We start from the raw sequence: 14,364 nt of genomic DNA on the forward strand, positions 1-14,364 counted from the left end.
AAGTGTGACTGTGTGTGTGCTGACTAAGTGTGACTGTGTGTGCTGACTAAGTGTGACTGTGTGTGTGCATGCTAAGTGTGACTGTGTGCGTGTTGACTAAGTATGACTGTGTGTGTGCTGACTAAGTGTGACTGTATGTGTGTGTGTTGACTAAGTGTGACTGTGTGCGTGTTGACTAAGTGTGACTGTGTGCGTGCTGACTAAGTGTGACTGTATGTGTGTGCTGACTAAGTGTGACTTTGTCTGTGCTGACTAAGTGTGACTGTGTGTGTGCTGACTAAGTATGACTGTGTGTGTGCTGACTGTGTGTGTGCTAAGTGTGACTGTGTGTGTGCTGACTAAGTGTGACTGTGTGTGTGCTGACTAAGTGTGACTGTATGTGTGTGTGCTGACTGTGTGCTGACTAAGTGTGACTGTGTGCGTGTTGACTAAGTATGACTGTGTGTGCTGACTAAGTGTGACTGTATGTGTGTGTGTTGACTAAGTGTGACTGTGTGCGTGTTGACTAAGTGTGACTGTGTGTGTGCTGAATAAGTGTGACTGTGTGTGTGCTGACTAAGTGTGACTGTGTGCTGACTAAGTGTGACTGTATGTGTGTGTGCTGACTAAGTGTGACTTTGTCTGTGCTGACTAAGTGTGACTGTGTGTGTGCTGACTAAGTGTGACTGTGTGCGTGCTAAGTGTGACTGTGTGTGTGCTGACTGTGTGTGTGCTAAGTGTGACTGTGTGTGTGCTGACTAAGTGTGACTGTGTGTGCTGACTAAGTGTGACTGTGTGTGTGCATGCTAAGTGTGACTGTGTGCGTGCTGACTAAGTGTGACTGTGTGTGTGCTGACTAAGTGTGACTGTGTGCGTGCTAAGTGTGACTGTGTGTGCTGACTAAGTGTGACTGTGCGTGTTGACTAAGTGTGACTATGTGTGTGTGCTGACTGTGTGCTGACTAAGTGTGACTGTGTGCGTGTTGACTAAGTGTGACTGTGTGTGTGCTGACTAAGTGTGACTGTATGTGTGTGTGCTGACTGTGTGCTGACTAAGTGTGACTGTGTGCCTGCTGACTAAGTGTGACTGTGTGCTGACTAAGTGTGACTGTGTGCGTGTTGACTAAGTGTGACTGTGTGTGTGCTGACTAAGTGTGACTGTATGTGTGTGTGCTGACTGTGTGCTGACTAAGTGTGACTGTGTGCCTGCTGACTAAGTGTGACTGTGTGCTGACTAAGTGTGACTGTGTGCGTGCTGACTAAGTGTGACTGTGTGCGTGCTGACTAAGTGTGACTGTGTGCGTGCTGACTAAGTGTGACTGTGTGCGTGCTGACTAAGTGTGACTGTGTGCGTGCTGACTAAGTGCGACTGTGTGCATGCTGACTAAGTGACTGTGTGTGTGCTGACTAAGTGTGACTGTATGTGTGTGTGCTGACTGCTGACTAATTGTGACTGTGTGCGTGCTGACTAAGTGACTGTGTGTGTGCTAAGTATGACTGTGTGTGTGCTGACTAAGTGTGATTGTATGTGTGCTGACTAAGTGTGACTGTGTGCATGCTAAGTGTGACTGTGTGCATGCTAAGTGTGACTGTGTGCGTGTTGACTAAATGTGACTATGTGTGTGTGCTGACTAAGTATGACTGTGTGTGTGCTGACTAAGTGTGACTGTGTGCGTGCTAAGTGTGACTGTGTGTGTGCTGACTAAGTGTGACTGTGTGTGTGCTGACTAAGTGTGACTGTGTGTGTGCTGACTAAGTGTGACTGTGTGCTGACTAAGTGTGACTGTGTGCATGCTAAGTGTGACTGTGTGCATGCTAAGTGTGACTGTGTGTGTGCTGACTAAGAGTGACTGTGTGCATGCTAAGTTTGACTGTGTGCATGCTAAGTGTGACTGTATGTGTGTGTGTGTCTGCTGACTAAGTGTGACTGTGTGTGCGTGTGCTGACTAAGTGTGACTGTATGTGTGTGTCTGCTGACTAAGGGTCTCATTCAGACCGGCTCGCAAGCGCTTGAGCGCTCGCAAGTGGGTCAGTGTTGTGCCCTGTGCACGTGCAGCGGCCGCACTGTGCGTGTGCGCAAGCTCCGGAGTGAGAAAGAGATTCTCTCGCTCCGGGGCTCACTACACACGGGGCGGCTGTCGATGGTGATCGACAGCTCGCCCCGTTTGTTAGGCGGGCCGGGGGGGGTGGCTGGCCAAATTGAGGCATTCCCATGCGAACGCCTGCCGTTTGGGGGCAGCCCCACAGACATCACGAGTGATGTCAGTGGAGAGCTTCCGGCTCCGTTAGCGCCGAAAGCTCTCTGGGGCTTGCGGCAGACGAGACCCTACCTCAAGGGTCTCGTCGCAAACCCCAATGGCCGCGATTGTCTCGACCATCTCCTGGTCACAGCTTAGCGAGCTGTGGGGGTATGGAAATATCAGGGGGCTCAGGATTTGGGACTGCCTAAGTAAAGCCCCTCTGATATCAATTTCCATACCCCCACTTCAAAATATCCACGCACAGATTTTATATATATATATATATATATATATATAGTTATAGGATCATTGGTAAAGTGGTCTGTGGCAGGTACATTTGTCCCAGATTCCTGACTTATGTGTTTTAAACCCCCAGGAGAAAGTCTGCAGTGTAGCAGGCTTGAGTCTCGGCTTTTTGAAAAGCCGGTTTGGGACCTGGGGGTTGTGGGTGAGAGGAGAGTGAGGGCTCCACCCACGGCCTCTCCAGGTTTTGGTTCTCTTAGCCTGGTAACAGGCTTGTTAGGGTTTCCACCTGAGAGTGGCCAATATAAGCCTAGTGTGTTGAGGGCTGATTGTCTCACCTGGGAGAGCAGACAGGGAGTTTGCTCAGAGACACTTGGATACCTAACTGTGAGTGTTGTGCTGTGCCTTTGTTGCTGGCGAGGGTATTAGGCCCTGCCAGGTTCTGGTAGTGAGGGAACTACCTGTGAAGTTAGTGCCCCGACAGGGCTAGGATTTATGTTTATGTTTTCTTTATGTTATTTCTTTATTGTACAATGTCAGAAATAACATAAAGAAAACAAACATAAATCCTAGCCCTGTCGGGGCACTAACTTCACAGGTAGTTCCCTGAGAGCCTCTAACGCCCACTTTATGGCCAACGCCTCCTTCTCCACTGTGGCATAGTTTCTCTCATGTACATTCAACTTTCTGCTTAGATAGAAAATAGGGTGTTCCTCACCCTCCTTGTTCTGGGACAGGACCGCTCCTATACCTACTTCTGATGCATCGGTTTGTACTATGAATTCCCTGTCAAAATTAGGAGTCATCAGGACTGGTTGGGAACACAACGCTACTTTCAACTCCTGAAAAGCTTTCTCCGCCTCAGGACTCCATTCTACCATGACTTTTTGTTTGCCTTTGGTCAGGTCAGTCAGTGGGACTGCCATGGTGGCAAAGTTGGGTAAAAACCTCCTGTAGTACCCCGTAATTCCCAAGAAGGCTCTCACCTGCTTCTTATTCAGAGGCCGTGGCCAGTTTTGTATGGCATCAACTTTATTGAGCTGAGGCTTTATCAGGCCTCTGCCAATGGTGTATCCCAGATATTTTACTTCCCCAATGCCTAGACAACACTTTTTTGGGTTGGCTGTCAAACCTGCCTTATAGATGGAGTCCAAAACTGCTTGTACCCTGGGTAAGTGAGACTGCCATTCAGGACTATGAATGACCACGTCATCCAGATAAGCAGCTGCATACCGTCTATGGGGCCTTAGAATCCTGTCCATCATTCTTTGGAAGGTAGCAGGTGCCCCATGTAGCCCGAAGGGCAACATCTTGTACTGAAACAAGCCCTCTGGCGCTGAAAAAGCTGCCTTTTGTTTGGCGCTCTCTGTTAACGGTACTTGCCAATACCCTTTGGTTAGGTCAAGAGTGGTTAAATACCTTGCCGTCCCTAGTCTCTCAATCAATTCATCCACTCTTGGCATCGGGTAGGCATCGAATTTTGAAACACTGTTCAATTTTCGGAAGTCATTGCAGAAACGCACACTCCCGTCGGGCTTTGGAATCAACACAATGGGACTTGACCAATCACTATGTGATTCTTCAATAACCCCTAACTCTAGCATATTTTTAATTTCTTTCAACACCGATGCTCTTTGTGCTTCTGGCAACCTATAGGGTTTTAGATTAACTTTAACCCCTGGGTCAGTGATGATGTCATGTTTAATGACCGAGGTTTTCCCAGGTACGTCAGAGAACAGCACCCTATTTCTGATCAGAAACTCCTTGACCTCTTGTTGTTGAATTGCCGACAGAGTTTTTGCCACTGTCACTTCGGGAACTAAGGGCCCTGGATTTACTGGAGGGGCTCGGACGGCCGACAGTGCCGTTCTATCTTTCCAGGGCTTTAACAGATTTATATGGTATATCTGTTCCGGCTTTCTTTTCCCCGGCTGGTAAACTTTGTAATTGACCTGCCCCACTCTTTCTAAGATTTCAAAGGGCCCTTGCCATTTAGCCAAAAGTTTATTTTCCACAGTGGGAACCAATACTAACACTCTGTCCCCAGGAGCAAAGCTGCGTAACCGAGCATTGCGGTTGTATACCCTCTGCTGTGCCTGTTGAGCCTGTTCCAGGTGCTCTCTCACTATCGGCAATACCGCAGCAATTCTCTCCTGCATTTGAGAAACATACTCAATCACGGTTTTGTAAGGACTAGACTGCCCCTCCCATGTCTCTTTGGCAATGTCTAGTAACCCCCTTGGGTGTCTCCCATACAACAAGTCGAAGGGTGAAAACCCGGTGGAGGACTGGGGAACTTCTCTTATGGCCAGCAATAAATACGGCAATAAGTAATCCCAATTCCTACCATCCTTGTCGACCACTTTCCTAAGCATGTGTTTTAACGTCTTGTTAAACCTCTCGACCAGCCCATCGGTTTGGGGGTGATAAACCGAAGTTCTTAACTGTTCAATTTTGAACAGGTGACATAACTCTTTCATGACTGTTGACATAACGGTGTACCCTGGTCAGTTAGTATCTCCTTGGGTATACCCAGCCTGCTAAAGACATGAACTAGCTCTCTGGCAATGGTCTTGGTTGACGTATTGCGCAACGGGATCGCTTCCGGGTACCTGGTAGCGTAATCCATTTTGACCAGAATATACTGGTGTCCCCTGGCAGACTTCATTAAGGGTCCAACCAAATCCATCGCTATTCTTTCAAACGGCACCTCTATAATAGGCAATGGAACTATTGGACCCTTAAAATGTGGCCTGGGAGCATGATACTGACACTCAGGGCAGGATGCGCAAAAGTCAGACACCTCTTTATGAAGCCCGGGCCAGAAAAACCTCTGCATTATTCGCTCAGTGGTTATCTCTACCCCTAGATGGCCTGCCGTTATATGACCATGAGCCAGTTCTGATGTAGGCTTTGGGAACTATTAGTTGTTCCACAACATCTTCCCCCTTCTTAGTCACCTGATATAACAAATCCTGACACATTGCCATGTGGGGATAGGACAAATGACTATCAGGGTCTACGGGTTTACCATCAACTACTTTTACATTCTCTCTGGCTTTTACCAAAGTAGGGTCATTCAACTGCTCCACGGCAAAGACCTCTCTTCTGACCTCTAAATCAGGCAGACGATCACTTGGCCCAACAACACTTCCCACCTCAATGGGAGGCACATCAGTTGGCGGGCCACCGTCACGTTCCGCATTCTCTAGTTCGCCAACCATAGTAGAAAAAGGGAATAACTCTGACTCAGAAGAAACTCCCTCCTCCACTACATCGACAACCTTCTCAAATGGATCGGGGTTGTTCACCTCTGGAACAAAACGGCTGTGACCAGACGCCTTTCGCCTAGGCCGTCCCTGGTCACGGGTTAGCGCTTTTGGACTCCCACTCACCGTCAGTGACCGCCTGTCACTGACTCCGCCCACTGCGCCGTGGGCGTTTAACGATGCTGCCACCACTAAACTCTACCATGGCGTTTGGAACCGCTTACTAGGTACACTCAGGCTCCTGCCTTGGAACCTGGAACCGCTTCTGCTGCGTATGCGTTTGATTAACTACGGACACACCTCCTGTTTGGTGTCGGCTGTTCCCACCTGATCCCTCGCAATGGACCAGGTCTGCACGGTAGCTGGCAGAGGGCTCGAACTTGGAGACACGGAGCTCTTACCCAGAACAGCAGGAGAACGGAATAGCATTTTGCGCAATTCTGTTGGTAGCAGGATTGAGGCACAATTGAAGTCAGGCAAGGTGTTTATTGCTCAAAGTCTTAAAAAAGACCCTCCCTTCAGATTGAAGGGGAATATCAGCATACAAAATGTTACAGGAATCATACAGCAGGTCTCCTCCACACAGGAGTTACAGGGTTGTTCCACATACAGGGCTCACAGTCCCTCTTTTTATGTCATTCTAACACACATCACAGGGGGGCAAATCCACCCTGTGTTCCTTCTAGCCAATCATTCTATCTCACAAAACATAAATTAACAACATATTACATTTCAAAGGAGTCTCTCAATATCCTCCTTCCTAATCCACCAACACAAACTGATTTATCATACATTATACTGTCTCCTATAATGTTGATATAACATGTCACAGGAAATGGTAAATGACATTCATCCTTATCACTTTGGCATTTCCAACCCTAACACATTCAGCTTTTAGAAGTGGCATCCAAAAGGATCTCCTTAAAAACAAATTGTCTTTTCAAAAGTAAGTTCTGTACATGAAGTGTTTGGCTATATGACACCATCACACAGAGACCTTCCAGCCAGAGGTCACTGGGATGCACTACATAGAAAGCTTAGTTACACAATGGCTCTGACCACTATCATAGGTCAGGATGATAACATATCACTTCCTATGTCAGGAGGTGAGAAGGTCTCATAACCACTTCACTTATAGCTACAGCCTTCTAACACAGCTTATACATTCCTTCTAAGTGCATTTTCTCTACAAAATATACATGTAATCCATATAGTGCATAGCCTATTAAATATACGTTGCTTCATGCACTAATGCATTGCAGCAATACATATATACTTTAATACAGTTTATTATAAACCATGTGCAGTGTGCTTTTACACTGTCCTTTTAAAAATGACGGCACAGCACGGGGGTTAACCCTTTCAGTGCTGTGGCAGCCATTAACCCCGTGTAGGCCTGCCTTCGGCCACAGCGGCTTTCCCACAACTTCCAGAAGTGAGCAAAGACTCTCCCCAATATTGCATCGTACATCAGACCATGCACCAAACCCACAGAAACTATAGCAGAGCCACATGGTGTCTCGATGTTCACCTCGGCCGTAACATAATATCGAGTATCCCCATGTATGCAGGTCACACCAACAATTTTCCCTGTATGCCTCAAGGGGTTCACCAGCTCAGCTTTTATAAGTGTCACCAAGCTACCAGAGTCTAACAGTGCCTCTACTCGGTTGCCATCTACAGTGAGTACACACATGTGCTTATCAGTCTCAGCCTGCCGGTCAGCCGTACAGGCTGTCTGTGCAAAGAAAGACCCCCTGCGGTAGACATGAGCAGTATCACATTGCATAGGTTCAGTTATAAGTGAACAATTAGCGGCAATATGGCCGAAGCCACCACATCGGAAACACTGAGTCATATTAATGTCTAGTCGTTTATGGGGCAAGAACCTTCCCGGCCTGGCAGGCCTGTCTCCAGGTTCTACACCCTCAGTCTTAGGTACATTCCACCACCCAGCACCTTTCTCCCCTGGAACAGTCTTACCAGTGTCTGTGGGAGTTCGTCGGTGGGGCATACTCATCAGCTCCTCAGCCGCCACGTACCTCTCCACCAGCTCGACCAACTGGTCTGCGGACTTAGGGTCTGCATGGCTCACCCACTTGCGCAGAGTCACAGGTAATGATCGCAGGTACCGGTCCATCACGACCCTTTCCACGATCTGTGGTCCCGTCAGAGACGGGCTGTAGCCATTTTGAGGACAGATGGACGAGGTCATGCATCTGTGAACGTGGAGGCTTGTCCCTATGGAACTCCCAGCGGTGGACCCATTGGGCACGAACAAAGGTGGTGACTCCCAAGCGAGTTAGGATCTCCTGTTTTAGTTTTTTATAGTCCTTGGCATCAGCCAGGCATAAGTCGAAATATGCTTTTTGTGGCTCCCCAGACAAAAAAGGTGCCACCAGACTTGCCCACTGCTCCTTGGGCCAACTCTCCCTTTCGGCCGTTCTTTCAAATGCGGCGAGATAGGCCTCCACATCATCGCCCGAAGTCATCTTTTGAAGGAAGTGACTGGCTCGTACGGAGTGAGTGGGGGTGGGAGGACCAGTAGCAACATCTCTGGGCCGGGCGACCAGGTGCTGTACCACCTCTCTTATGGCCTGGCTATTTTCCACTAAGGCCTGGCGGGTTTCCTCAATGGAGACCTGTTGAAGTCTGTTAGTCTCCTGCTGAGCTGCTGTAGCTTGGAACAAGGCCTTAATAATGTCCTCCATTTTGTCCTGGGGTGTAGGTTGGAAGCTAAACCTTGCCTCTCTGAGCATTGGCTGACGCCTCCCCTATGGGACTCCAAGGACACAGTGTTATTTCCACACTCACAAATTGGGTGTCTGTCCCTTTAATTTTTAAACGGAAAGTTTTCCTCTTGCTGCAACTTTAGTGTGTGTGGGTGCCCGCATTCGCCACCATGTTGTGACACAGTTAGGTTAGGGGGTCCCTCTCCTGGGTAGAGGACTCCTTCCTTACACACACACACACACACACACACACACACACACACACACACACACACACACACAGCAGCAGGGAAGCAGCACACCAGTCTGGATGCAAGTACAAGCTGGTCCGCGCCAGTTTTTATTGTACAATGTCAGAAATAACATAAAGAAAACATAAACATAAATCCTAGCCCTGTCGGGGCACTAACTTCACAGGTAGTTCCCTCACTACCAGAACCTGGCAGGGAATAATACCCTCGCCAGCAACAAAGGCACAGCACAACACTCACAGTTAGGTATCCAAGTGTCTCTGAGCAAACTCCCTGTCTGCTCCCCCAGGTGAGACAATCAGCCCTAAACACACTAGGCTTATATTGGCCACTCTCAGGTGGGAACCCAATCAAGCCTGTTACCAGGCTGCGAGAACCAAAACCTGGAGTGGCCGTGGGTGGAGCCCTCCCTCTCCTCTCACCCACAACCCCCAGGTCCCAAACCGGCTTTTCAAAAAGCCGAGACTCAAGCCTGCTACACTGCAGACTTTCTCCTGGGGGTTTAAAACACATAAGACAGGAATCTGGGACAAATGTACCTGCCACAGACCACTTTACCAATGATCCTATAACTATATATATATATATATATATATATATATATATATATATAAAATCTGTGCGTGGATATTTTGAAATGGGGGTATGGAAATTGATATCAGAGGGGCTTTACTTAGGCAGTCCCAAATCCTGAGCCCCCTGATATTTCCATACCCCCACGTCCTCTTAAACATCGCACACATTCCCTCAGTCACAGCACACCACACACCATAGCTCATAGCATACTTCACGCCACAGCACACTGCCCACCTCACCCTGCTCTGCTCTGGTAAACGCGGTCGCTGCGCTCCTTTCCCTGGGCCCTTCCCCAATCTTTCTCCTTGGTGGTAATGGCATTTTGAATTCAGCGCCGGCTGTGAGCAAATGACAGCTCGCGGACTGTCAGCCAATTGGGCGGCCACGTGGCCGCTCTTGATTGGCTGCCGGTCCGTTAACTGTGATTGGCTCGCGGCCGGAGCCAAATTTAAACATACAGCTGCTTGGTGACCGGCGCTGAGACAGTGATAGTCCCAGCCCCGGCCTCCCCTGATTGGCTGCTGCTATGCGAGCCATGATTGATTCGTTGTCGGAGATAAATTTACACAAGCAGAGAGCGGCCGCTTGTTGACCGGCACTGGGGCACTCCCGGTGCCGAAGTGAAGTGACGGCTTGACATACCATTTCATACCCGCACACTTAGTGTTTGTGTGTGTGTGTGTGTGTGTGTGTGTGTGTGTGTGTGTGTATATATATATATATATATATATATATTTATTTTTTGTCAGAAGGTGAAAAACAAGCACCTTATAGTGTAACATATTCAGTGTCATTGAAGTAAATAAAGGTAATTATGATGTGTACCATATAGGTTCAAAAAATCAGGCATGTAGTAGTTTACTGTGGTACACCCCCAACATTACTGTCATGCCCGTTTTTAAAATTGCACTCGCCGGTAGAAAAGCAGGGCCACTTGCTCTGGTTTGCCCCCCAGGCCAGCCCCTGGTACGGGGGATAATTACCGTTCTTATTTAATATACCCTTCAATGGATCCTGATGTCATGCAGGAGTGCTACAAACGCCACTTTAAATAGTTATTTCAATAAACACAGGAGATAAAAGGGGTCTGTAACTTGGTGCGCTTATCCCCTGTAATAAATATCCATTTATCCATGTAATGATGAATTGAAATAAAATTAACTTTTATTGTATATTTTTAAAATAATGGCGACATTTTTAAATGATGTTGTGTAAACAGATACGTACAGTGATATTATTACAATTATTTTCAACTAAGGAAAAAGTGCAGATAATTACCAGCAAATAATTTCTTATAAGGGTTGTTCTACCATTTATTAACTTATTAGGAGATATTTCACTGATTCTCAGTCTGGTAGATGAAGGGTTAATTATTACCCTTATGTGAATGTATCATATATCTGTACATTTATAAACTGACATTTAGTATCAATATCTTGATTATTAGGTGGATTTTATTTCTAACTCTCTGTAGTAAGTTCAGGATTTATAATTGTTACTGTGCAGGTGATTATCCCAGGCGCCGTGTCTAAGGATTCGGAGGCGCCGTGTCTAAGGATTCGGAGGCGCCGTGTCTAAGGATTCGGAGGCGCCGTGTCTAAGGATTCGGAGGCGCCGTGTCTAAGGATTCGGAGGCGCCGTGTCTAAGGATTCGGAGGCGCCGTGTCTCGGGATTCGGAGGCGCCGTGTCTCGGGATTCGGAGGCGCCGTGTCTCGGGATTCGGAGGCGCCGTGTCTCGGGATTCGGAGGCGCCGTGTCTCGGGATTCGGAGGCGCCGTGTCTCGGGATTCGGAGGCGCCGTGTCTCGGGATTCGGAGGCGCCGTGTCTCGGGATTCGGAGGCGCCGTGTCTCGGGATTCGGAGGCGCCGTGTCTCGGGATTCGGAGGCGCCGTGTCTCGGGATTCGGAGGCGCCGTGTCTCGGGATTCGGAGGCGCCGTGTCTAAGGATTCGGAGGCGCCGTGTCTGTTATTTCTAACATTGCAGTAATGGTGGTATCACGGGGTCATATAATAGATAAAGTGAACCCTTATGTCGGTGAAACCTGCGAGTATGAATATTCAAACGGTAAATATCATGTGTGGAAGATCCTAAAGATCACCGAGCAGCTGCGTTTTTGCGTATAGTTAAATGTGACTTTTACATCAGAATGAGCGTAATCTGCTTTGGGGAACCGTGTTGAAAGGTTCCTGCTGTTCTTGGCTGCGAGTTTATATTGTCGTCCCCAAGATGCCTATTGGCGCGCAGGTAGGCACCGGAATTTGATTCATCTCCAGATTACCTTCACTTCAGCTTTACATGTAGGATTTCCCCGGTTAGGCCCAGGATTGGGAGTTAGTCAGTGGCCTCGCTATGGTGGTGCGGGGGGTGTGAGCCGCACCAGGTGTCACCCTCAGAGGGGGTGACCCCAAAATGCTGGTTCCTCCTCAGTGACAGGAGCTGGGTGCTGCCGTGTCACATTCTCCTGTCAGTGCAGGCACGGGGTCTGGGGGCTTCCCAGCATCACCGCAGGGATTTCCCATGAGGCCACGCCCCCAGTTGTGCGAGGGGGGTATGGAGTTTGCACCAGGTGTCACCAGACCCGGATATGGCCACTTCCCGAGCCCCTGGCTGTACCAGGATTCCAATACTGTGATTACACCAGACAAAGGGCTACATTTATCCTGCTACCATATTCTATTCTGTTACTGTATAGTAATTGTATATAAACCTTTACATTTATCATTGTGAGTGTGTGACGTGAGCATTCAGCCTATTCACGAGGGTCCAGTGGCATCACTGAGGCGCGAGGTATGTACTGTAGATGTATTATGTGTCCGATGTCTGATCCGATAACCTGATTACATTGTAGATTATTTCCTGTCCGTTATTTCTGTTCCATTCACGCCGTATTCTTATTACAGGCTGGTGACGGCGCTGTGCTGGGAAGGACTATTTGGGGCGTGTTGGGCCTTGGAGCGTTTGGTTTTCAGCTTAAAGAAGTCCCGAAAGGTCAACACATTGTCACCACCACAAGGTCTCACAGCAGCCAGCTGGTGAATGAGTGTATCGCGGCCATACACCCGGATAAGGTTATACGTGTGGGCGGAGCAGGGAACAAGGTGATACCTCAGGGCATCTGCCATTATATAAGCTGAACTGGAACGTCTGCCATTATATAAGCTGAACTGGAATGTCTGGTATATTATATAAGCTGAACTGGAACGTCGGGTACATTATATAAGCTGTACTGGAACGTCGGGTACATTATATAAGCTGTACTGGAACGTCGGGTACATTATATAAGCTGTACTGGAACGTCGGGTACATTATATAAGCTGTACTGGAACGTCAGGTACATTATATAAGCTGTACTGGAACGTCGGGTACATTATATAAGCTGTACTGGAACGTCGGGTACATTATATAAGCTGTACTGGAACGTCGGGTACATTATATAAGCTGTACTGGAACGTCGGGTACATTATATAAGCTGTACTGGAACGTCGGGTACATTATATAAGCTGTACTGGAACGTCGGGTACATTGTATAAGCTGTACTGGAACGTCGGGTACATTGTATAAGCTGTACTGGAACGTCGGGTACACTGTATAAGCTGTACTGGAACGTCGGGTACACTGTATAAGCTGTACTGGAACGTCGGGTACACTGTATAAGCTGTACTGGAACGTCGGGTACATTATATGAACTGTACTGGAACGTCGGGTACATTGTATAAGCTGTACTGGAACGTCGGGTACACTGTATAAGCTGTACTGGAACATCGGGTACACTGTATAAGCTGTACTGGAACGTCGGGTACACTGTATAAGCTGTACTGGAACGTCGGGTACACTGTATAAGCTGTACTGGAACATCGGGTACACTGTATAAGCTGTACTGGAACATCGGGTACACTGTATAAGCTGTACTGGAACGTCGGGTACACTGTATAAGCTGTACTGGAACGTCGGGTACACTGTATAAGCTGTACTGGAACGTCGGGTACACTGTATAAGCTGTACTGGAACGTCGGGTACACTGTATAAGCTGTACTGGAACGTCGGGTACACTGTATAAGCTGTACTGGAACGTCGGGTACACTGTATAAGCTGTACTGGAACGTCGGGTACATTATATGAACTGTACTGGAACGTCGGGTACATTGTATAAGCTGTACTGGAACGTCGGGTACACTGTATAAGCTGTACTGGAACATCGGGTACACTGTATAAGCTGTACTGGAACGTCGGGTACACTGTATAAGCTGTACTGGAACGTCGGGTACATTATATGAACTGTACTGGACCGTCGGGTACACTGTATAAGCTGTACTGGAACGTCGGGTACATTATATGAACTGTACTGGAACGTCGGGTACATTGTATAAGCTGTACTGGAACGTCGGGTACATTGTATAAGCTGTACTGGAACGTCGGGTACACTGTATAAGCTGTACTGGAACATCGGGTACACTGTATAAGCTGTACTGGAACGTCGGGTACACTGTATAAGCTGTACTGGAACGTCGGGTACATTATATGAACTGTACTGGACCGTCGGGTACACTGTATAAGCTGTACTGGAACGTCGGGTACATTATATGAACTGTACTGGAACGTCGGGTACATTATATAAGCTGTACTGGAACGTCGGGTACATTATATAAGCTGTACTGGAACGTCGGGTACTTTGCTGTTATTGCTGTGACTAGTGACCTACAGGCTACAGTAGGGGGATGTGACACCTGCAGGACAGATTCACATATTAAATTGGTGCTTTCACCATTTAGTACCATGTGTGACTCTATTTCTGGGCTTGTTGGCAGTAATTCCTATTGCTGTATTATTACTATTGGTCAGGTCCGCAGATGATCGTACATATTCCTCTATGTGGCAGTAATTCCTATTGCTGTATTATTACTATTGGTCAGGTCCGCAGATGATAGTACATATTCCTCTATGTGTCAGTAATTCCTATTGCTGTATTATTACTATTGGTCAGGTCCGCAGATGATAGTACATATTCCTCTATGGGGCAGTAATTCCTATTGCTGTATTATTACTATTGGTCAGGTCCGCAGATGATCGTACAT

At 47.7% G+C, this 14,364-nt stretch overlaps 1 protein-coding gene across 4 annotated transcripts in view; it reads left to right on the plus strand.

The window, feature by feature from the left end:
* BPNT1 (3'(2'), 5'-bisphosphate nucleotidase 1) overlaps nt 1-14,364 on the plus strand; it is a 133,309-nt gene that overhangs the window by 97,618 nt on the left and 21,327 nt on the right. For all 4 annotated transcript variants that reach the window (XM_088465602.1, XM_088465600.1, XM_088465603.1 and 1 more), the window contains one exon: nt 12,193-12,390. In XM_088465602.1, coding sequence (XP_088321728.1) covers nt 12,193-12,390 — 198 coding nt within the window. The remainder of the gene's footprint in view (nt 1-12,192; nt 12,391-14,364) is intronic.

Source organism: Taudactylus pleione, unplaced genomic scaffold, assembly GCF_031769625.1.
Source record: "Taudactylus pleione unplaced genomic scaffold, aTauple2 ptg002044l, whole genome shotgun sequence".
NCBI lineage: Eukaryota > Metazoa > Chordata > Amphibia > Anura > Myobatrachidae > Taudactylus > Taudactylus pleione.